The sequence below is a fragment of the Piliocolobus tephrosceles genome, chromosome 21 (assembly GCF_002776525.5).
Source record: "Piliocolobus tephrosceles isolate RC106 chromosome 21, ASM277652v3, whole genome shotgun sequence".
NCBI lineage: Eukaryota > Metazoa > Chordata > Mammalia > Primates > Cercopithecidae > Piliocolobus > Piliocolobus tephrosceles.
In genome coordinates this window covers 30,875,085-30,898,165 of record NC_045454.1, presented here as the reverse complement: position 1 = coordinate 30,898,165, position 23,081 = coordinate 30,875,085, and the positions used below count along the sequence as shown (strand labels likewise).

Below are 23,081 nucleotides of genomic sequence, written 5' to 3'. Positions count from 1 at the left end.
TCTCCTGCCTCAGCCTCTCAAGTAACTGGGGTTACAGGTGCCCGCCGATACGCCTAGCTAATTTTTGAATTTGTAGTAGAGATGGAATTTCACCATGTTGACCAGGCTGCTCTTAAACTCCTGACCTCAGGTGATACACCCTCCTCAGCCTCCCAGAGTGCTAGGATTACAGGCATGAGCCACCACTCCTGGCCCTGTCTTTAGTTCTTATTATGTGATAAATCACATTTATTAATTCACACGTGATTTTTTTTTTTTTTCTTTGAGGTGGAGTCTCACTCTGTTGCCCAGGCTGGAGTACAGTGGCATGATCTCAGCTCACTGCAACCTCTGCCTCCTGGGTTCAAGTGATTCTCCTGCCTTAGCCTCCCAAGCAGCTGAATTACAGGTGCTTGCTACCACGCCCGGCTAATTTTGTATTTTTAGTAGAGACAGTGTTTTGCCATGTTGGCCAGGCCGGTCTCGAACTCCTGACCCTGGGTGATCTGCCTGCTTTGGCTTCCCAAAGTGCTGGGATTACAGGCGTGAGCCACCACGCCCCTCCTCATGTATGTTGAATTAGCCTTGCATCCCCAAAATAGACTCTACTTGATCATCGTTGGTTAGGTTTTTGATGTCCTGCTCAATTTGGTTTGCCAATATTTTGTTGAGAATTTTTGCATCAGTGTTCATCAAGAATATTAGTCTAAAGTTTTCTTCTTTTGTTTTATCTCTGTCAAGTTTTGGTATCAGAATGGTGCCGTTTTTACTTTTTTGGAATAGTTTTAGTAGAAGTGGTACCAGCTGTCCTTTGTACATCTACTAGAATGCAGCTGTGAATCTATCTGGTCCTAGGCTATTTTGGTTGGTAGGCTATTTATTACTAATTAAATTCTCAAGCTTGTTATTGATCTATTAAGGGCTTTGATTTCTTTTTTGTTCAGTCTTGAGAGGATATATTTATTCAGTAACTTTTCCGGCCGGGTGCGGTGACTCACGCCTGTAATCCCAGCACTTTGGGAGGCCGAGGTGGGCGGATCATGAGGTCAGGAGATCAAGACCATCCTGGCCAACACGGTGAAACCCCATCTCTACTACAAATACAAAAATTAGCTGGGCGTGGTGGTGGGCTCCTGTAGTCCCAACTACTCAGGAGGCTGAAGCAGGAGAATGGCCGAACTTGGGAGGCGGAGCTTGCAGTGAGCCAAGATCGTGCTACTGCATTCCAGCCTGGGCGACAGAGCAAGACTCCATCTCAAAAAAAATAATAATAATAAATTTTCCATTTCTTCTAGATTTTCAAGTTTGTGTGCATAGAGGTGTTCATAGTAGACTTCAATATATTTTTGTGGGGTCAGTGGCAATGTCCCTTTTGTCATTTTTAATTGTGTTTATTTGGATCTTTTCCTTTTTCTTCATTAATCTTACTGGTTTATTTTATTTTAATTTTTTTAAAGATTTTACTCCTGTTGATCCTTTGTATAGTTTTTCATGTCAAAATCTCCTTCCATTAAGAAATTATTTTGGTTGTTTTCTTCTGCTAGCTTAGAGGTTGATTTGCTCTTGCTTCTCTCGGTATTTTATTTATGATGTCAGGCTGTTAAACTGAAGTCTTTCTAACTTTTCAGTGTAAGCATTTAATGCTATAATTTTTTTCTCCTAATGCTGCCTTAGCTGTGTTGCAAAAATTCTGGTGGCCTGGCGCGGTGGCTCAAGCCTGTAATCCCAGCACATTGGGAGGACGACACGGGCGGATCACGAGGTCAGGAGATCAAGACCATCCTGGCTAACACGGTGAAACCCCGTCTCTACTAAAAAATACAAAAAACTAGCTGGGCGAGGTGGCGGGCGCCTGTAGTCCCAGCTACTCGGGAGGCTGAGGCAGGAGAATGGCGTAAACCCGGGAGGCGGAGCTTGCAGTGAGCTGAGATCCCGCCACTGCACTCCAGCCTGGGCGACAGAGCCAGACTCCGCCTCAAAAAAAAAAAAAAAAAAAAAAAAAAAATTCTGGTATGTTGTATCTTTGTTCTCATTTTTTTCAAAGAACTTCTTGGTTCCTGCCTTAATTTCAATATTTACCCAAAAGTAGTTCGAGTTCAGGTTGTTTAATTTCCTTGTAATTGTATGATTCAAGTGATTTTCTTTGCATTGAATTACATTTTTATCAAGCTGTGGCCTCTGTGTGTGGTTCTAGAGTATGTGCCATGTAGTGACTATACTATGTTGTTTTTAGATGGAGAGTTCTGTAGAAGTCTGTTAGGACTGTTTAGTCACGTGTTGAGTTTAGTTCTTAGTGTCTTTGTTAATTTTCTGCCTCAATAATGTGTCTATTAGTGCCCATGGGTGTTGTAGTCTCCCACTATTATTGTGTCAGTATCTCAGTCTCTTCATAGGTCTCTAACAACTTGATTTGTTTATGTGCACCCATCAATTTATTATAACACCTTTCTCTCTTCTGCTTTGTTACCATAAACATGCTTTCAGGTTCACAATTCAGATGTCCAAGAGTTCAAGAACATGTCCAGTGACGTGGTTGTTTTAGGAGAAAATGTAAATTAATAATAAGAGGCTTTATTCACATATGTGAAAATAAGGATATATTATTCATCTCTGTTTTATTAAAGCATTTAGATTATATGTAGATATTTTTTTCTGCTTTTTTGAAATATATGTAAATTATATTAACAGCTAAATAAACCTTTCGTCATTTTTTTTTTTTTGAGCTGAAGTCTCGCACTGTCGCCCAGGCTGGAGTGCAGTGGCATGATCTCGGCTCACTGCAAGCTCTGCCTCCTGGGTTCATGCCATTCTCCTGCCTCAGCTTCCTGAGTAGCTGGGACTATAGGCACCCATGACCACGCCCAGCTAAGTTTTTGTACTTTTAGCAGAGATGGGGTTTCACCATGTTAGCCAGGATGGTCTGGATCTCCTGACCTCGTGATCCGCCTGCCTTGGCCTCCTAAAGTGCTGGGATTTACAGGCGTGAGTGACCGCACCCAGCCTTGTCATTCTTTTTGACTCAGGATTGTCTTTATTTGTAACATGAGATTTATCGCTTTGTTTTTCTTTGGCAAAAGTTTATTTTTTAAATTTTAGGTCATTAAAAGTACACACAGATTTGTTCAGAGTAAAGCTCATTTTAAGAGCACATGAAAGTTGGACACAAAGGTAGAATTACATTTAGCTATAGAATGATAAATACTAAAAGATACAGAGTAAGTTCCTTTGACAGAAACGTGATTATCCAAGGTACTTATTTGCAGGCTGAAGTACTTACAATACAGAAACAAGGTCCGGGCGCTGTGGCTCACACCTGTAATCCCAGTGCTTTGGGAAGCCAAGGCGGGCAGATCATTTGAGGTCAGGAGTTCGAGACCAGCCTGACCAACATAGTGAAATCCTCTCTACTAAATACACACACACACACACACACACACAAATTAGCCAGGCATGGTGGTGCATGCCTGTAGTTCCAGCTACTTAGGAGGCTGAGGCAGAAGAATCTCTTGAACTTGGGAGGCTGCAGTTGCAGTAAGTGCAGATCTCGCCACTGCACTCCAGCCTGGGCAACAGAGTGGGATTCCATCCCCCCAAAAATAAAATAAAATAAAATAAAAATGCAGACTCAGTCAGATATTGCTGCTTTCTGTTTTCTCTGTAAACTTTAAAAAGCCAAGAAAGATTACGATACTTTAAGATGGAGATTAGTTGTCTTCATTTGTGCCAGAAGTATTTGTGTTGTGACAAGAGTGCCAAGTTTAAGGGACTCTGTGCTTTGCCTACTTCTCTAACTAATGCTAATCATGAGCCTAGGGGGAGCATCATCAGCATTGACAGGGGACTTATTTAAAACACACATTCATGGACCTTTCCATACCTGCAGAATCACATTACATAGAGTGAGACCAACATTACCAAGTGATTTATAAGCTCATTAAAGCTTGAGAGGCAATGCTTAGTTAAGTGGTTATAAGCCCAGGCTGCTGATTACAATCACATGGCCAATTTGCAGAACTCTCTTTACTGGTGCCCTTCCCACAGGTTCTGTTTAATGTTCTGGGTGGAAGCATTCATGTTATTTTAATTAACTTTCTCATGTGACTCTCAGTTGTGGCCAGAATCAAGTATAGGGGGTTCAAGATACATTTATAAGAGTTAAGTTTCACCTATGCACTAAAGGATAGTCCTAGAGCCTCTTTTGTTTGGGTTTCATAGGGACAGGGCAGTGTGGCTCATATTTTTATTACTGTAGCAGAAACTGCTGGCAGGAGAGGGCACCTGAAGACAGGAAAAGAGAAACTTACATTTTTATATCTGTACAGCAGCTCATTGTTGCTGAATCTCTTCTGTTATAAAGTACAGAAATGGGTGGAGTTTTTTCTGTTTTGAGTCTTCTGCCTGTGAGTGGGGTGGTAGCAGGTAAACAGGTGGTGCTGACACCTTTCAAGGCATAGTCTCAAGATGTGGTATAATTTGTCCAGAGAATCTTATCTGAGAAAGAATTCTAGAAAAGAAGGAGAAAGAGAAGAAATGGCATTCTAAATGATGAGATATTGAATACTTATTTTATTTTTATTTTACTTTCAGTTCCAGGATACATGAGCGTAATGTGCAGGTTTATTACATAGGTATATATGTGCCACAGTGGTTTGCTGCACGTATTGACCCATCTTCTAGGTGCCCTCCCCTTGCCCCCGACTTCACAACAGACCCTGGTGTGTGTTATTCCCCTCCCTGTACTCATGTGTTCTCATTGTTCAGCTACCACTTATGAGTGAGAACATGCAGTTTTTGGTTTTCTATCCCTGTGTTAGTTTGCTGAGGATGATGACTTCCAGCTTAATCCATGTTCCTACAAAGGACATGATCTCATTTCTTTGTATGGCTGCATAGTATTCCATGGTGTGTATATACCACATTTTATTTATCCAATCTGTCATTGATGGGCATTTGGGTTTTTTCATGTCTTTGCTGTTGTAAATAGTGCTGCAATAAAAATACGTGTGCATGTGTCTTTATAGTAGAATGATTTATATTCCTTTGAGTATACACCCAGTAATGGGATTGCTGGGTCAAATGGTATTTCTGGTTCTAGATCCTTGAGGAATCACCGCACTGTCTTCCACGATGGTTGAACTAATATACATTCTCACCAACAGTGTAAAAGCGTTCCTGTTTCTTCACAGCCTCAGCAGCATCATTGTTTCTGACTTTTTAATAATCACCATTCTGACTGGTGTGAGATGGTCTCTCATTGTGGTTTTTATTTGTATTTCTCTAATGATCAGTGATGTTGAACTTCTTTTCATGTGTCTTGGCTGCATAAATGCCTTCTGAGAAGTGTTCCTTCATTTTTTGCCCACTTTTTTTTTTTTTTTTTTTTTTTTTTTTGAGATGGATCCTTGCTCTATCTCCCAGGCTGGAGTGCAGTGGCACTATCTCTCCTCACTGCAACCTCCACCTCCTGGGTTCAAGCGATTCTCCTGCCTCAGCCTCCCGAGTACCTGAGACTACAGACGCCCACCATGATGCCCAGCTAATTTTTGTATTTTTAGTAGAGGCGGGGTTTCACCATATTGGCCAGTCTGGTCTTGAACTCCAGACCTCAAATAATCCACCCACCTTAGCCTCCCAAAGTGCTGGGATTATAGGCATGAGCCACTATGCCTGGTCTTTGCTCACTTTTTGATGGAATTGTTTTTTTTCTTGTAAATTTTTTAAAGTTTCTTGTAAATTCTGAATATTAGATCTTTGTTAGATGGGTAGATTGCACAATTTTTCTCCCATTCTGTAGGTTGCCTGTTCACTCTGCTGATAGTTTCAATTTCTTTTTCTGTACAGAAGCTCTTTAGTTTAATTATATCTTATTCTTCAATTTTGGCTTTTGTTGCAGTTGCTTTTGGCGTTTTCGTCATGAAGTCTTTGCCCATGCCTATGTCCTGAATGGTATTGCCTAGGTTTTCTTCTAGGGTTTTTATGGTTTTGAGTTTTACATTTAAGTCTTTAATCCATCTTGAGTAAATTTTTGTATAAGATGTAAGGAAGAGGTCCAGTTTCAGTTTTCTGCATATGGCTAGCCAGTTTTCTCAGGACCATTTATTGAATAGAAAATCCTTTCCCCATTGCTTGTTTTTGTCAGGTTCATTGAATATCAGATGGTTGTAGATGTGTGGTGTTATTTCTGAGGTCTCTTTTTTTGTTCCGTTGGTCTATATGCCTGTTTTGGGACCAGTACCATGTTGTTTTGCTTACTGTAGTCTTGTAGTATAGCTTGAAGTCAGATAGTGTGATGCTGCCATCTTTGTTCTTTTTGCTTAGGATTGTCTTGGCTATACGGGCTCTTTTTTGGTTCCATATGAAATTTAAAGTCATTTTTTTCCTAATTCTGTGAAGAATGTCAATGGTAGTTTGATGGGAATAACATAGAGTCCATAAATTACTTTGGGCAGTATGGCCATTTTCATGATGTTGATTCCTTCTAGCCATAAGGATGGGATGTTTTTCCATTTGATTGTGTGCTGTCTTACTTCCTTGAGCAGTGGTTTGTAGTTCTCCTTGAAGAGGTCCTTCACATTCCTTGTTAGCTGTATTTATAGATATTTTATTCTTTTTATAGCAATTGTGAAGTTTATTTATGATTTGACTCTCTTTTTGTCTATTTTTGGCTTATACGAATGCCTGTGATTTTTGCACATTGATTTTGTATACTGAGACTTTGCTAAAGTTACTTATCAACTTAAGGAGTTTTTGGGCTGAGATGATGGAATTTTCTAAATATAGAATAATGTCATCTGAAAAGAGAGAGAATTTGACTTCCGCTTATTCTATTTGAATACTCTTTCTTTCTCTTGCCTGATTGCCCTGGCCATAACTTTTAATACTGTGTTCAATGGGAATGGTGAGAAAGAACATCCTTGTCTTGTACTGGTTTTCAAAGAGAATGCTTCCAGCTTTTTCCCATTCAGTATGATATAGGCTGTGTGTTTGTCATAAACAGCTCTTATTATTTTGAGATATATTCCATCAACACCTGGTTTATTGAGAGTTCTTAACATGAAGAAAATTGAATTTTATCAAAGGCCTTTTCTGCATCTATTGAGATGATCATGTGGTTTTTGTCTTTAGTTCTGTTTATGTCATGAATTTTGTTCATTGATTTGCATATGTTGAACCAGCCCCGCATCCCAGGGATGAAGCTGACTTGATCGTGGTGTGTAAGGTTTTGTTTTTGTTTTTTTGAGATGGAGTTTTGCTCTTGTTAACCAGTGCAATGGTGCAATCTTCGCTCACCGCAACCTCTGCCTCCCGGGTTCAAGTGATTCTCCTGCCTCGGCCTCTCAACTAGCTGGGATTACAGGTATGCACCACCACACCTGGCTAATTTTTTGTACTTTTGGTAGAGACAGAGAGTTTCTCTGTGTTGGTCAGGCTTGTTTCAAACTCCTGTCCTCAGTTGATCTGCCCACCTCAGCCTCCCAAAGTGGTGGGATTTCAGGCATGAGCCACTGCACCTGGCCTGGTGGATGTTTTTTGATGCACTGCTGGATTCGGTTTGCCATTGGTTTTTTTTTTTTTTTTTTTGACAGTTTCATTCTTATTGCCTAGGCTGGAGTGTAATGGTGCAGTCCCAGCTCACTGCAACCTCCGCCTCCTGGGTTCAAGTGATTCTCCTGCCCCAGCCTCCCAAGTAGCCTAGATTACAAGTGCCTGCCACTACACCCAGCTAATTTTTTTTTTTCTTTTTACTTAGAGACGGGGTTTCACCATGTTGGCCAGGCTGGTCTCGAACTCCTGAACTCAGGTAATCTGCCTGCCTCGGCCTCCCAAAGTGCTCGGATTACAAGTGTGAGCCACTATGTCCGGCCTTGGTTTGCCAGTATTTTATTGAGGATCTTCACATCGATGTTCATCAGGAATATTGGCCTGAAGTTTTGTTGTTGTTGTGTCTCTTCCAGGTTTTAGTATTATGATGATGTTGATGTCATAAAATGAGTTAGGAAGGAGCCCCTCTTTTTCAATTGTTTGAAATAGTTTCAGAAGGAAAAAAAGCTGCTCTTTGTACCTCTGGTAGAATTTGGCTATGAATCTGTCTTGTCCTGGGCTATTTTTGGTTTGTAGGCTATTTATTACTGCCTCAATTTCAGAACTTGTTATTGGTCTATTCAGGAATTTGACTTCTTCTTGGCTTAGTCTTGGGAGGGTGTATGTGTCCAGGAATTTATCCATTTCATCTGGATTTTGTAGCTGATTTCCATAGAAGTGTTTATAGTATACTAGTCTAGCCAGCAGTCTATTTTGTTAATTTTTTTTTCTTTTCTTTTTTTTTTTTTTTTGAGACAGAGTTTTGCTCTGTGGCCTGGGCTGGAGTGCAGTGGCACAGTCTTGTCTCACCGCAACCTCCACTTCCCAGGTTCAAGCAATTCTGCTGCCTCAGCCTCCCAAGTAGCTGGGATTACAGGCATGCGCCACCATGCACAGTTAATTTTTGTATGTTTAGTAGAGACAGGGTTTCATCATGTTGGCCAGGTTGGTCTCGAACTCCTGACCTCAGGTGATCCCCCCCATCTTGGCCTCCCAAAGTAATGGGATTACAGGGGTGAGCCACTGCACCTGGCCCTATTTTGTTAATTTTTTCAAACATATCTCCTGTATTCATTGAGGTTTTTTTTTTTTTTTTTTTTTTGAGGGTTTTTCATGTCTATCTCCCTCAGTTCTGCTCTCATCTTAGCTATTTCTTATCCTCTGCTAGCTTTTGGAATTGGATTTCTTTGCTCCTGCTTTCTAGCTCTTTTAGTTTTTCGTTTTTTTGTTTTTTGTTTTTGTTTTTTTTGATATGGAGACTCACTCTGTCACCCTGCTGGAGTGCAGTGGCATGATCTTGGCTCACTGCAACCTCCGCCTCCTGGGTTCAAGCATTTCTCCCTGCCTCAACCTCTTGAGTAGCTGGGATTATAGGCATCCACCACCACACCTGGCTACTTTTTCTATTTTTTAGTAGAGATAGGGTTTTGATATATTAGCCGGGCTGATCTTGATCTCCTGATTTCAGGTGATCTGCCTGACTCAGCTTCCCAAAATGCTGGGATTACAGGCGTGAGTCACTGCACCACGACTTATCACTTTTCATTGTGATGTTAGGGTGTTGATTTGAGATTTTTCTAGCTTTCTGATGTGGGCATTTAGTGCTATAAATTTCCCTTTTAACTCTGTCCCAGAGATTCTAGTGTGTTGTGTCTTTGTTCTCATTGGTTTCAAAGAACTTCTTGATTTCTGCCTTATTATTTACCCAGGAGTCATTCAGGAGCAGGTTGTTCATTTTTATGTAAATGTGCGCTTCTGAGTAAGTTTCCTAATCCCGAGTTCTAATTTGACTGTGCTGTGGTCTGAGAGACTGTTTGTTACCATTTCAGTCCTATTGCATTGGCTAGGAGTGTTTTACTTCCAATTATGTGGTTGATTTTAGAAAAGTGCCATGTGTCACTGAGAATAATGTATATTCTGTTGATTTGGGGTAGTGAGTTCTATAGATGCCTATTAGGTCCACTTGATCCAGAGTGGAGTTCAAGTCCTGAATATCCTAGTTAATTTTCTGTCTTATTGATCTGTCTAATATTGACAGTGAGGTGTTAAGTCTCCCACTATGATTGTATGGGGATCTAAGTCTCTTTATAGGTCTCTAAGAACTTGTTTTATGAGTCTGAGTGCTCCTGCATTGGGTGCTTATATATTTAGGATAGTTAACTCTTCTTGTTGAATTGATTCCTTTACCATTAAGTAATGCCCTTCTTTGTCTTTTTTAAATCTTTGTTGGTTTAAAGTCTGTTTCGTCAGAGACTGGGATTCCATCCCCTGCTTATTTCTGCTTTCCATTTGTTTGGTAAATTTTGCTTCATCCCTATGTGTGTCTTTGCACATGAGATGGGTCTCCTGAATATAGCACACTGATGGGTCTTGACTCTTTATCCAATTTGCCAGTCTGTGTCTTTTAATTGGGGCATTTAGCCCATTTACATTTAAGGATAGTATTGTTCTGTGTGAAGTTGATCCTGTCATCATGATGGCATCTAGTTATTTTGCACACTAGTTGATGCTGTTTCTTCATAGTGTCATTGGTCTTCATGGTGAGTTTTGTAGTGGCTGGTACGAGTTTTTCATTTCCATAGTTAGTGCTTTCTTCAGGAGCTCTTGCAAGCCAGTCCTGGTGGAGGCAAAATCCCTCAGCATTTGCTTGTCTGGAAAGGATTTTGTTTCTTTTTCTACTCATGCAGCTTAGTTTGGCTTGGTAAGAAATTCTGGGTTCAAAATTCTTTCCTTTAAGAATGTTGAATATTGGCCTCCATTGTCTTCTGGCTTGTAGGGTTTCTGCTGAGAGGTCCACTGTTAGTCTGATGGACTTATTTTGTAGGTGACCTAGCCTTTCTCTCTGGCTACCCTCAACATTTTTTTGTCATTTCAACCTTGGAGAATCTGATGATTATGTTTCTTGGGGTTGATCTTCTTGTGTAATATCTTAGTGGTGTTCTTGGTATTTCCTGAATTTGAATGTTAGCTTGTCTTGCTAAATCGGGGAAATTCTCCTGGATGATATCCTGAAGTGTGTTTTCCAGCTTGTTTCCGTTCTGCCCCTTTCCTTCAGGTATTCCAGTCAGTCAATTGTAGGTTTGGCCTTTTTATGTAGTCCCATATTTCTTGGAGGCTTTGTTCGTTCCTTTTCAGTCTTTTTTCTCTAATTTTGTCTGCATGCCTTATTTCAGCAAGGTGGTCTTCAAACTCTGATATTTTTTCTTCTACTTTGTCAGTTTGGCTACGGATACTTGTGTATGCTTCATCAAGTTCTCATGCTGTGTTTCTTAGCTTCATCGGGTCATTTCTGTTCCTCTCTAAACTGGTTGTTCTAGTTAGCAGCTCCTCTCTCTATCTTTTTTTTCAAAGTTCTTAGGTGTTTTGCATTCAGTTAGAACGTGCTCCTTTAGCACTCAGTGGAGTTTGTTATTGCCCATCTTCTGAAGCCTACTTCTCTCAATTTGTCTATCTCATTCTCCGTCCAGTTCTGCACCCTTGCTGGAGAGACACTGCAATCATTTGGTGAAGAAGAGGCACCCTTGCCTTTTGGGTTCTCAGTGTTTTTTTTATTGTTTCTTTCTCATCTTCATGAGTTTGTCTACTTTCGATCTTTGAGGCTGGTGACTCTTGGATGGGGTTCTTGTGGGGACTTTTTTGTTGCTGTTGTTCATTTCTGTTTGTTTTTCTTTCAGTGGTCAGGTCCCTCTTCTGTATGGTTGCTGTGGTTTGCTGGGGGTTCACCTCAGGCCCTATTTATCTGGTTCACTCCTGAACCTGGAGATATTAAGGAGGTTGGAGAACATCAAAGATGGGTGCCTATTCCTTCCTCTGGAATGTCTGACCTCAAGGAACATCAATCTGATGCCAGTAGGAACACAGCTGTATAGGGTGTCTGACAACCCCTGTTGGAGTATCTCACCCAGTTGGGTGGCATGAGGAACAGGACACATTTAATGAAGCACTTTTATTGTCCCTTGGCGGAGGGGGTATGCTTCACTGGGGTTAAACCCACTCCTCTGGGTTGCTTGGCTTCCTTAGAACTAGCAGAAGGAAAAGCTAAGTCTGCTCATCCACAGAGACTGCAGTCACCTCTCCCCTTTGGGACTCAGGCCCATGGACATCAGAGTTCTGTCCCTGAGCCTCTGGCTGAAGCCGTTGGAGTTCCTGCAGGGTGGCCCCACAAAGTGAGGAGGGATGGGTCAGAGTCAGGCCTAAAGAGATGCTGTAGCTGCAGTCTGGCACAGCCGGTGTGTTGGGCTGTTGGGGACACCTCTTGGAACCAAGCCGTCCAGCATCCCTGTCTCCAGCAGGGGAAAAGCACCACCAGGAGCTATAGAGATGGCTGCCGCCCTTCCCCTGCCCAGGGAGCCTAGTGTGTTAGACAGCTGTCAGCCCCAGTACTGGTTGCTGCCCCACCCCAAGGAGATCAAATGGCTTAGACAGCAGGCAGCCACAGCTGTGGTACTGGTCACCCCTCCCCTGGGAACTCAGCAGGCTTAAACCGATTTTAGCTGAGAGGTTGTTGAGAATCTGCACAGCTCTGGGGTTGGGACCCTAGGTCCTGGTGGCATGGGTTCCCGGGTGAAATCTTTCAGTCTGTGGGTTGCAGAGTTCCTTGGTAAAAGCATGGTTTTGTCAGCTAAGTAGCACACTCGTTCACCACCTCCCTTGGCAGGAGGGTGGGGGCTCCCCTGCCCTGTGCGGCTGTCAGGTGGGTGGCTGCACCACACTCTTCTTTCTTCCTCTCCATGGGCCATGCCAGCTGCCTAGTCAGTTCTGATGAGAGAACCTGGATACCTCAGGTGCCAGTGCAGGATGCACAGACCATTACGGTTCTTTTCGGTGGGAGCCTCTGATCACCACTGCTTCTAGTTGGCCATCTTTGCCCCGCCCCTAAAAAATGTTTTTTGTTTTGTTTTTGTTTTTTGTTTTTTAAGCTAAACATGTCTCAGGTGAAGAGCTGTGTCCACTCTGCCTCCTGGAATGCCATGTGTTCAATACTTGCAGAGCTTTACTTTTCTACTTGTGCTTTTTCTTCCTAATGAGTTTGTTTTAACTACTTTTTAGTTCTTATTATAGTCAAGGGTGTCTGAAAAACATTTCTTTCCTATATACCAGAGTCTTCTCTACATTCTCAAGATCATGCCTCTTATATGTCATAAAGAATTCTCACTGTGAATTTATGAACTGCAATATTAAGAATGTTTCTTTCATGGCTGTGGAACATGGAAAGGTGTGGATACTCAGTATTCCTATTGGGGAAAAGCTGGGGTCCTTAGTAAAGACGGAGAGCATGTGATGTTGAGGTTCCATCTCTGTTCTCCATTAGCTGTAAGCAAAACAGGATTGAGAAAACACTTGTTTAAACGGGATGGCATTTATTACTCAGACAGTTTTGAAAAAAAAATTATTAGGAGATACTTACTCTTTAGGGTGTGAAAGAAAGACTACTGAAAATCACTATTAAAATGTACAGAACATGGCAGATACTGGTATCTGGAACTTTGCATAGAACCAATGTTTCTTTATGATTAAATTCAGGCTATAATTTACTTTTGCCTGGGAGATACCATAGCAGTGATGCCGTATCCTTCTCTGTGCATCAGCACACCATAAAAATTTGTCTTTGTGCAGTTGATGTTAATAACTCACTTGGTTAATGAGCTCTGTGACATATTTTTTTCTATAGAGTTAATTATTTTTCTCTTAATTATTATGTATCTTTATTCAGCAGATGTGCATGAACAATCACATTTAATCTGGCAGCTGACCTTTCTTAGGTTTTCTTTGCATTTATCTGTCTTTGGAAAATGAAAGCTCTCATCTTTGTTTATAGGCCAGAAAAACTGAAAAACACACAGGCTCTTCCACTTACTGGATGTTTGACAAAATAGTTTCCTTGGACCAAAAACATGGGCATTACTGGTGAGCTTGTTAGAGATTCAGAAACTCAGATTTTATTCCAGATTTTCCTTTCTTTTTTTTTTTTTTTGAGACGGAGTCTTGCTCTTTCACCCAGGCTGGAGTGCAGTGGCGCGATTTCACCTCACTGCAAGCTCCACCTCTGGGGTTCACGCCATTCTCCTGCTTCAGCCTCCTGAGTAGCTGGGACAACAGGCGCCCGCCACCACGCCTGGCTAATTTTTTGTTTTTTTTAGTAGAGATGGGATTTCACCGTGTTAGCCAGGATAGTCTCGATCTCCTGACCTCATGATCCATCCACCTCAGCCTTCCAATGTGCTGGGATTACAGGCGTGAGCCACCATGCCCAGCCCAGATTTTCTGAAAAAATAATCTGCATTAACAAGATCTCCAGTTTATCATACACATTAATATTTGAGCAGTGTTTTCTAACTGAATATGTCTTTTCCATCTGAAAAATTTACACAGCTTATTCTGTATGATGTGAATATAGCATTCAAAAATGTACATGTTAGTGTTAATGCCCTCAATTTTATATTTCATCATCCAGAAAAGTATCATCTATACATTAGAGAATGTTTCTGTGTTGAAAGTTATTTATTAAATATTTTCGGTCACTCCTATAAGTAAGAACCAGTTCTCTTTACTCTTGTTTTGCCTTGAGTCAAATTAAAAATTCTGTTCCTGGCCACTTGGTAAATATGTGTGTGTGTGTGTTTGTATGTTTTTCAGAGAGTGTTGACATTTAGGGATGTGGCCATAGAATTCTCTCTGGAGGAGTGGCAATGCCTGGACACTGCACAGCAGAATTTATATAGGAATGTGATGTTAGAGAACTACAGAAACCTGGTCTTCCTGGGTGAGGATAACTTCAGTACACAATTTCCTAATATATCCTATAAGTTTTATTTCTCCTTTTTTGTAGAGTGGTTTTTGGTAATTTATGCTTTCAGATCTCTGTTTTGTTGGTTTGTTTTTTGTTTTTTAAACTTCAGGCTTTGTCTATGTAGAAAGGAATTTCAAGATGTTTCATTTTGACCTGAACTTTCCACACTCCTGAGCTGATCTGTGTCCTTTCACTCTAGATTAGTGTTAATTTTAGAAATTTAGTGGCATAACATACTGTTGCCCACATCTTAAAATGTAATTGCCACTACCAATTTTTGATTTAGTAGTACCAGGTAGTAAAATTAAGAACGTACAAAATTAAAATATTTCCTAAATATTTAACATTTGTTGTTGTAAATTAGTATTTTGGAATTAACTTACTAGAATATTCTATTTCATCATTTTTACTGAACACACTACTAAATTGATAATTGGAGAATATGAGCATGATTCAGGTTATTTTTAATAAAACAGGTATTGCTGCCTCTAAGCCAGACCTGATCACCTGTCTGGAGCAAGGAAAAGAACCTTGGAATGTGAAGAGACATAAGATGGGAGCTGAACCCCCAGGTAGGTGAGAGTGAAAGTGAATACAACAGACAACACAGATGAGAGGTCCAAAGCAGAAAAAAGAAAAGTCCTTAAAATGATTTGAAATCTGTGTTCCAAAGGAAATAGTTTCTAGGAAGCCTGAATTTTTTTTTATTTTGCTCTCACAAAGAAGCATATTCTGTCTGCTTTTGTAAAATCACTAAAGATTTTACTTTCCCTTTGGTGACATTCCTTCAAGTTTACAGTGACAGCCAAGACAGTCTGCAAAATCTGACTACTTCTCCATTGTTTTTGAAAACACACAGATAACCTGCATAATTTTGAGAAACTCTGTGTTAAACTGTTTTTTAAGTTCTCTTTTTACATCATGTCCTAAGTGTGTGAGAGTAGTGGTTTCTGTTCCGTTGTCTTTTTATTGCTAATTTTTCTGCACATTGCATTCTGTCTTCTTCTTATAGTCTTGAAGTATAGTTTGAAATTACAAAGTATGATGTTCTTGTGCCTTGTTCTTTTTTTTTTTTCAAGATTGCTTTGGCTATTCAAAGTTTATTGTAGTTCTGTGTGAGAATTGTATTTTCTTTTTTTTGTTGTTGTTTGAGACGGAGTCTCGCTCTGTCACCCAGGCTGGAGTGCAGTGGCACCATCTCGGCTCACTGCAACCTCTGCCTCCTGGGTTCAAGCGATTCTTCTGCCTCAGCCTCCCGAGTAGCTGGGACTACAGGTGTGAGCCATCACACCTGGCTAATTTTTGTATTTTTAGTAGAGACGGGGTGTCACCGTGTTTGCAAGGCTGATCTTGAACTCCTAGACCTCATGATCCGCCTGTCTTGGCCTCCCGAAGTGCTAGGATTACAGTCATGAGCCACCACGCCTGGCCGAGAATTGTATTTTCTATTACTGTAAAAAAAGAAAAACTGGAATTTTGATAGAGAATTTATTGAATCTAGAGATCACTGTAGATAATATGGCACTTTAATAATATTCTTTCAGCTGGACGTGGTGGCTCACACCTGTAATCCCTACACTTTGGGAGGTCAAGCCAGGCGGATCACCTGAGGTGATTTTTGACCCTGACTCAAAAACACTGCACATTTCAGGCATGTGAAGTATATTTACATTGTTTTATAAAAGACTTCTAGAAATTTTACAATACACATTAAACAACTACCAATTTTTCCCATTTCCTGGCACTTTTCAAATACCATTCTGCTTTCTGTTTCTAAGAGTATAACTGCTTTATATATCTGATAAAATCTCTCTTTGTGGCTGGCTCATTTTATTTTGCATAAAGTCATCAAGATTTACTTTTATAGTTGTTAGAATATTTCCTGCTTTTCTTCAAACTGAGTAATATTTTGGTATTTTTATATTTCAAATTATATCTGCTGAATGATTTGGTGACCGAAATTTGCCTTGCTTTTACCTATTGACTTTTAGTAACAATGCTAAAATAATTGTGGGTATGCAAGTTGACTCTTCATGTGACCATATATGTGAGAGTTTATATATGTGCTGCATTCTTATTTTATTAGTCTACTTTTTCACCTTTATATTCATACCAAATTGTTTTACTTCTGTAGCTTTGTGATGTGTTTTGAAATCAGGAACTGTAATGCCTCCAACATTGTTTTGTTTCGTTTTTAATATTTTGGGGTACTTTATTGTCTGTAGAGATTCTGTATACTCGAGGGATTGCTGTTTCTGTTTCTTCGAAAATGTAATGAGAAATTTGAAAAACATCGCGTTAAATCTCTAGATTGTATTGAGCAGGATGGACATCTTTACAATATTACCTTTTTCAACCTTTCACAAGAGCATGTTCAAGAGTGTGTTAATTTCTATATATTTGTTAATTTTTCAGGTTTTTTTTTCTCTTATTGTTGTATACTCATTTCATTTTGGTGATAGAAAGTAATTTATAAAATTTCAGTTTTAAAAAATTTGGTGAGACTTATTTTCTTTTTTTGGCATAAGAGGTGGTCTATCAAGGAAAATGTCGTATTAGCTATTGAGAACCATGTGTGTTCTGGTGTTGAGTGTTTTCTATACCTCTGTTAGAAATAATTGTCTTATACTGCCTGGAAGCCCTCTATTCCCTTACTAATATTCTCATTTAATTTTTATTGCAGAAAGTGCAGTGTTGAAATACCCCCTACTATAATTACGTTGCTGTCTATGTGTGTCTGTTGTTCAGTCAATATTTGCTATATATGTTTGGAGCCCTGATGTGAGATGCGCACACACACACACACATACCCACACAGATGTATATACATATTTTTCATAGGTTCCCAGTGAGTAAATCTAAAGTCGTCGTTGTTGTTGTTTTGAGACAGAGTCTCTGTGTCCCAGGCTGGAGTGCGGTGGTGTGATCTCGGCTCACTGCAACCTCTGCCTCCTGGGTTCAAGCAATTCTCCTGCCTCAGCTTCCTGAGTAGCTAGGATTACAGGTGGCCACCACCATGCCTGGATAATTTTTCTATTTTCAGTAGAGACAGGGTTTTGCCATGTTGGCCAGGCCAGTCTCTAACTCCTGACCTCAAGTGATCAGGAAGATCACTTGATCCTGCCTCGGCCTCCCAGAGTGCTGGGATTACCAGCGTGAGCCACCGTGCCCAGCCTAAATCTGTAAGTTTTAATGTCCTTTTTTGTCTCCTTGGAGTTTTGACTTCAAGTACATTTTATAAAATATGACAGTTTTTGACGTAAGATGTAGCTTGCATAATATTATGTTGATTTCTTCTGCTGTCATTTGATTAATATTTGTATGAAATGCATTCTTCCATCTTGCCCCTTTTAGTGTTTTTTATCATTAGATCTCTACTGACTTTTGTAGAAAAAAAAGTTGGATCTTGGCTTTTAAAAATTTTAATAAATCTATTTATTGAAAGTGTGTCTCTTGATTTGAAAGTTAATTTGATATATATATATTTAAGTAATTGTCTGATAGAGACGTTACTGTTATGTTTTTAATTATTTTATTTGATTCTTGCATCTTCGTTTCTCATTTTCTCTGTCTTTGTGTCTTTTGATTTTTGTATTGATGTGCTTTTACTTATTTCTAATTCACTTTTGTATATTTGTACAGATTTTTTTTTGTGTGGTACCTTGGGGCTTCCATAAAACCTCTATAAGAAACAATAGTATATTTTTAATTTGGTACAAAATCAACTTAAGTTGAATAAAAAATTATTCCTCATTACATCTGCCCTGAAATTTGTCATTGATGTTGCTAATTATGTTTTTGCATTGTATATTCATTAACAGATGTCTATAATTTCTGTGCTTTTATTTTTCAAAATTTAGAGAATAATTTAAAATGTTTTCTACACCATTATGTAATGCCACAAGATTCTATTTTTGTGTACGTGCATATCTTTCCCAGAAAATAATGTATTTTTATTTGAGTATGTGTTTTTTTTTTTTTTTTTTTTTGAATCCTTTTACTTTCAGGTTAAGGAGCTGTTTTCATCATGTTTTATATGCAGGGCATATGCAGTGCTAATATACTTTTTCAGATTTTGGTTGTTTTGGAAGGTTTTTCCTTTTTATTTGGCAGGACAGATTTGTTGATGGTATTATTTTCACTTCATAGCAGTTTTTTGTTGTTTTTTTTTGTCTTTTTTGTTTTTTAGGACTTTGTGTCACACAGTTTCTTTCTGGCCTGCAAAATTTTTGTTGATAATTCACTGGTTATATCATAAAACTATGTTGGTAAATGACACATTACTTTTATCTTGCAGCTCCTAAGACTTTCTTCTTGTGTGTGATTTTTGAAAATGTGCTTAACAGGTATTTGTTATAAATATCTTTGTGTGTATCCTAATTTGTTGTTGAACTTCATTTTTACATCATTTTTCTTTCAGGATTTTCCAGTTATTTTTTATTTTTCTATTTTTTACCTCCAAATTGTTTTTTTAACTATTTTGATATTTTTGTTTTTATTCTCATGTTTATAATTTTCTACAGTGGACTGACTGTATTCCTGTTTCACTCATTGGATATTATTCAATTTATTAGTGTTTAAAATTAATGTGTACATCTTTTTAATGGTTTCTTTCTGGAATTTACACAATATTTTTGATGAAATCATATTGCTCTGTTTTGTATACATTGTAATCTTTGAGATTTGGACATTTTAAAAAGCTACCTGTCACAGTCTTTAAAATGCATTTTTTTCTGACATAGTCTGAAAACAATTATTTTGGCTAGAGATTCTGGGAGTCTCTCAAACATGTTCTTAGGATGTGCCTTGTCTAAAATTTTATGTTTACTTTTAGTCAAAGGAGTTTATTCGTGTTGTTTCTTCTTCTTTTTTTTTTTTTTTTGAAACAGAGTTTTGCTTCTGTTACCCAAGCTGCAGCGCAGTGGCATGGTCTCAGCTCGCTGCAGCCTCCGCCTCCTGAGTTCAAGTGATTCTCTGGTGTCAGCCTCCCACTTAGCTGGGATTACAGGCATGTGACCCCATGCTCAGCTACTTTTCTATTTTTAGTAGAGACGATTTCACCATGTTGCCCAGGCTTAGTCTCAAACTCCTGACCTCAGTTGATCTACGCTCCTTGGCCTCCCAGAGTGCTAGGATTACAGGTGTGAGCCACCACACTCAGCCTATTCATTTTTCTTCTTAATAACCAATAATCAGGTCGGGCGCGGTGGCTCAAGCCTGTAATCCCAACACTTTGGGAGGCTGAGACGGGCAGATCACGAGGTCAGGAGATCGAGACCATCCTGGCTAACACGGTGAAACCCCGACTCTACTAAAAAATACAAAAAACTAGCTGGGAGAGGTGGCGGGCACCTGTAGTCCCAGCTACACGGGAGGCTGAGGCAGGAGAATGGCGTAAACCTGGGAGGCGGAGCTTGCAGTGAGCTGAGATCCGGCCACTGCACTCCAGCCCGGGCAACAGAGCAAGACTCCATCTCAAAAAAAAAAAAAAAAACAATAATCACTTGCTACAATTGTTTCCTGTAGCAAGTCTTTCTGCTGCTGTAAAACTTACCTTTCTTATTTATTATTTTTTGTTATACTTTAAGTTCTAAGTTACACGTGCACAACGTGCAGTTATGTTACATAGGTAAACATGTGCCATGGTGGTTAATGCTATCCGTCCCTCAGGCCCCCACCCCACGACAGGCCCCAGTATGTGACGTTCCCCACCCTGTGTCCATGTATTCTCATTGCTGAATTCCCACCTCTGAGTGAGAACATGCAGTGTTAGGTTTTCTGTCTTTGTGATAGTTTGCTGAGAATGAGGGTTTCCAGCTTCATCCATGTCCCTGTGAAGGACATGAACGCATCCTTTTTCATGACTGCATAGTACTCCGTGGTATATATGTGCCACATTTTCTTAATCCATTCTATCATTGATGGACATTTGGGTTGGTTCCAAGTCTTTGCTATTGTGAACAGTACCACAATAAACATACATGTGCATGTGTCTTTATAACAGCATGATTTATAATCCTTTGGGTATATACCCAGTAATGGGATGACTGGGTCAAATGCTATTTTTAGTTCTAGATCCTTGAGGAATCGCCATGCTGTCTTCTACAATGGTTGAATTAGTTTACAGTCCCACCAACAGTGTAAAAGTGTTCCTATTTCTCCACATCCTCTCCAGCACCTGTTGTTTCCTGACGTTTTAATGATTGCCATTCTAACTGGTGTGAGATGGTATCTCATTGTGGTTTTGATGGGCATTTCTCTGATGGCCAGTGATGATGAGCATTTTTTCATGTGTCTGTTGGCTGCATAAATGTCTTCTTTTGAGAAGAGTCTGTTCATATCCTTCGCTCACTTTTTGATGGGGCTGTTTGATGTTTTCTTGTAAATTTCTTTAAATTCCTTGTAGATTCTGGAAATTAGCCCTTTGTCAGATGGGTAGATTGTAAAAGTTTTCTCCCATTCTGTAGGTTGCCTGTTCACTCTGATGGTAGTTTCTTTTGCTGTGCAGAAGCTCTTTAGTTTAATGAGATCCCATTTGTCAATTTTGGCTTTTGTCACCATTGCTTTTGGTGTTTTAGTCATGAAGTCCTTGCCCATGCCTATGTCCTGAATGGCATTGCCTAGGTTTTTTTCTAGGGTTTTTATGGTTTTAGGTCTAACATTTAAGTCTTTAATCCATCTTGAATTAATTTTAGTATAAGGTGTAAGGAAGAGATACAGTTTCAACATTCTACATAAGGCTAGCCAGTTTTCCCAGCACGATTTATTAAATAGGGAATCCTTTCCCCTTCTCTTGTTTTTGTCAGGTTTGTCAGAGATCAGATGGTTGTAGATGTGTGGTGTTATTTCTGAGGGCCCTATTCTGTTCCATTGGTCTATATATCTGTTTTGGTACCATACCTTTCATCCCTGCACACTCAAACTGTCATTTGAAAGAATACCACTATTTCAGAACATTTATGCAAAACAGACAGGAACCAGTATCTGTAAAAGCCCCTGCCATTGAGAAATAAAGATGTATAAGCCATTATTTTATTTGTCTTTTAAAAATGAAACCAGGATTTGGCAGTTTATTTCTAAAGTCACTGTGTTACATAAGGAAGCAGGAAGATCTGTGTTGGGTAAATGTAACAGACTTTACTTTCTCCTATGTGCCTCTTTGCATTGGACTCACCTGGGGCACTGCACACACTTAACTTACTTTAATTTTTCACAAATGTAATTTGGTCTGTATGTTTTTGTTACATTATATGGCTGTGCAAATGTTACAGCATGTAATATTTGGCTGTGCCATCTTGTGATGTACTCTATCATTTTATAGGTTAGATTTGTAAAGTATATTCGTCTGAGTCTAGTAAGTAAAGTAATTTACTGTTTTTATTTCTTTCAGTTGTATGTCCTTATTTTGCCCAAGACCTTTGGCCAAAGCAGGGCATAAAAAATTATATCCAAAAAGTGATACTGAGAAGATATAAAAAATGTAGACATGCAAATTTACAGCTAAGAAAATACCGTAAAAGCGTGGATGAGTGTAAGGTGCGTGAAGAATGTTACAATGGACTTAGCCAGTGTTTGACAACTGCCCAGAACAAAATATTTCAATGTGACAAATACATGAAAGTCTTTCATAAATTTTCAAATTCAGACAGACATAAGATAAAACATACTGGAAAGAAAGCTTTCAAATGTAAAGAATGTGAAAAGTCATTTTGTGTGCTTTCCCACTTAGCTCAACATGAAAGAATGCATACTGGAGAGAAACCCTACAAATGTAAAGAATGTGGGAAACCCTACAGTGAGGCCTCAAACCTTTCTACACATAAAGGAATTCATACTGGAAAGAAACCCTACAAATGTGAAGAGTGTGGAAAAGCATTTAACCAGCTCTCACACCTTACTACACATAAGATAATTCACACTGGAAAGAAACCCTACAAATGTGAGGAGTGTGGCAAAGCTTTTAACCAGTCTGCAAACCTTAATACACATAAGATAATTCATACTGGAGAGAAACCCTACAAATGTGAAGAATGTGGCAAAGCTTTTAGCAAGTCCTCAACCCTTACTACACATAAGAGAATTCATACTGGAGAGAAACCCTACAAATGTGAAGAATGTGGCAAAGCCTTTAACCAGTCCTCAAACCTTACTACACACAAGGTAATTCATACTGGAGAGAAACCCTACAAGTGTGAAGAATGTGGCAAAGCCTTTAACAACTCCTTTATTCTTAACAGACATAAGATGATTCATACTGGAGAGAAACTCTATAAACTTGAAAGTTGTAACAATGCTTGTGACAACATCGCAAATATTTCCAAACATAAAAGAAAGTGTGCTGGTGAGAAATCATAGAAATATGAATAATGCAACAGAGCCTTAAATGGTTATCACACTTGCTTGCAGGTTAGGTAATTCACACTGGAGAAAACTTTTACAAGTGTGAACAATGTGGCAAAACTTACACAATGCTCATACCTTATTGCACACAAAAGCCTTTGTACTTGAAAATAAATGCACAAGGCCGGGCGCGGTGGCTCAAGCCTGTAATCCCAGCACTTTGGGAGGCCGAGACGGGCGGATCACGAGGTCAGGAGATCGAGACCATCCTGGCTAACACTGTGAAACCCCGTCTCTACTAAAAAATACAAAAAAGTAGCCGGGCGAGGTGGCGGGCACCTGTAGTCCCAGCTACTCCAGAGGCTGAGGCAGGAGAATGGCGTAAACCTGG

General features: G+C 39.5%; 1 protein-coding gene across 4 annotated transcripts in view; it reads left to right on the top strand.

Annotated features, from left to right (window-relative positions):
- Positions 1 to 22,872, top strand: part of LOC111524812 (zinc finger protein 98-like) — a 33,705-nt gene extending 10,833 nt beyond the window's left edge. The window contains exons 2-4 of one of the 4 annotated variants that reach the window (XM_026448180.1): positions 14,197 to 14,323; positions 14,827 to 14,922; positions 22,080 to 22,872. In XM_026448180.1, the coding sequence (XP_026303965.1) occupies positions 14,197 to 14,323; positions 14,827 to 14,922; positions 22,080 to 22,705 (849 nt within the window). In that variant the 3' untranslated portion in view covers positions 22,706 to 22,872. Of the gene's footprint in view, positions 1 to 14,196; positions 14,324 to 14,826; positions 14,923 to 21,740 lie in introns of all 4 variants that reach the window. The other 3 variants (XM_026448178.1, XM_026448179.1, XM_026448181.1) reach the window with 3 other exon arrangements.
- The last annotated feature ends 209 nt before the right edge of the window (positions 22,873 to 23,081 follow it).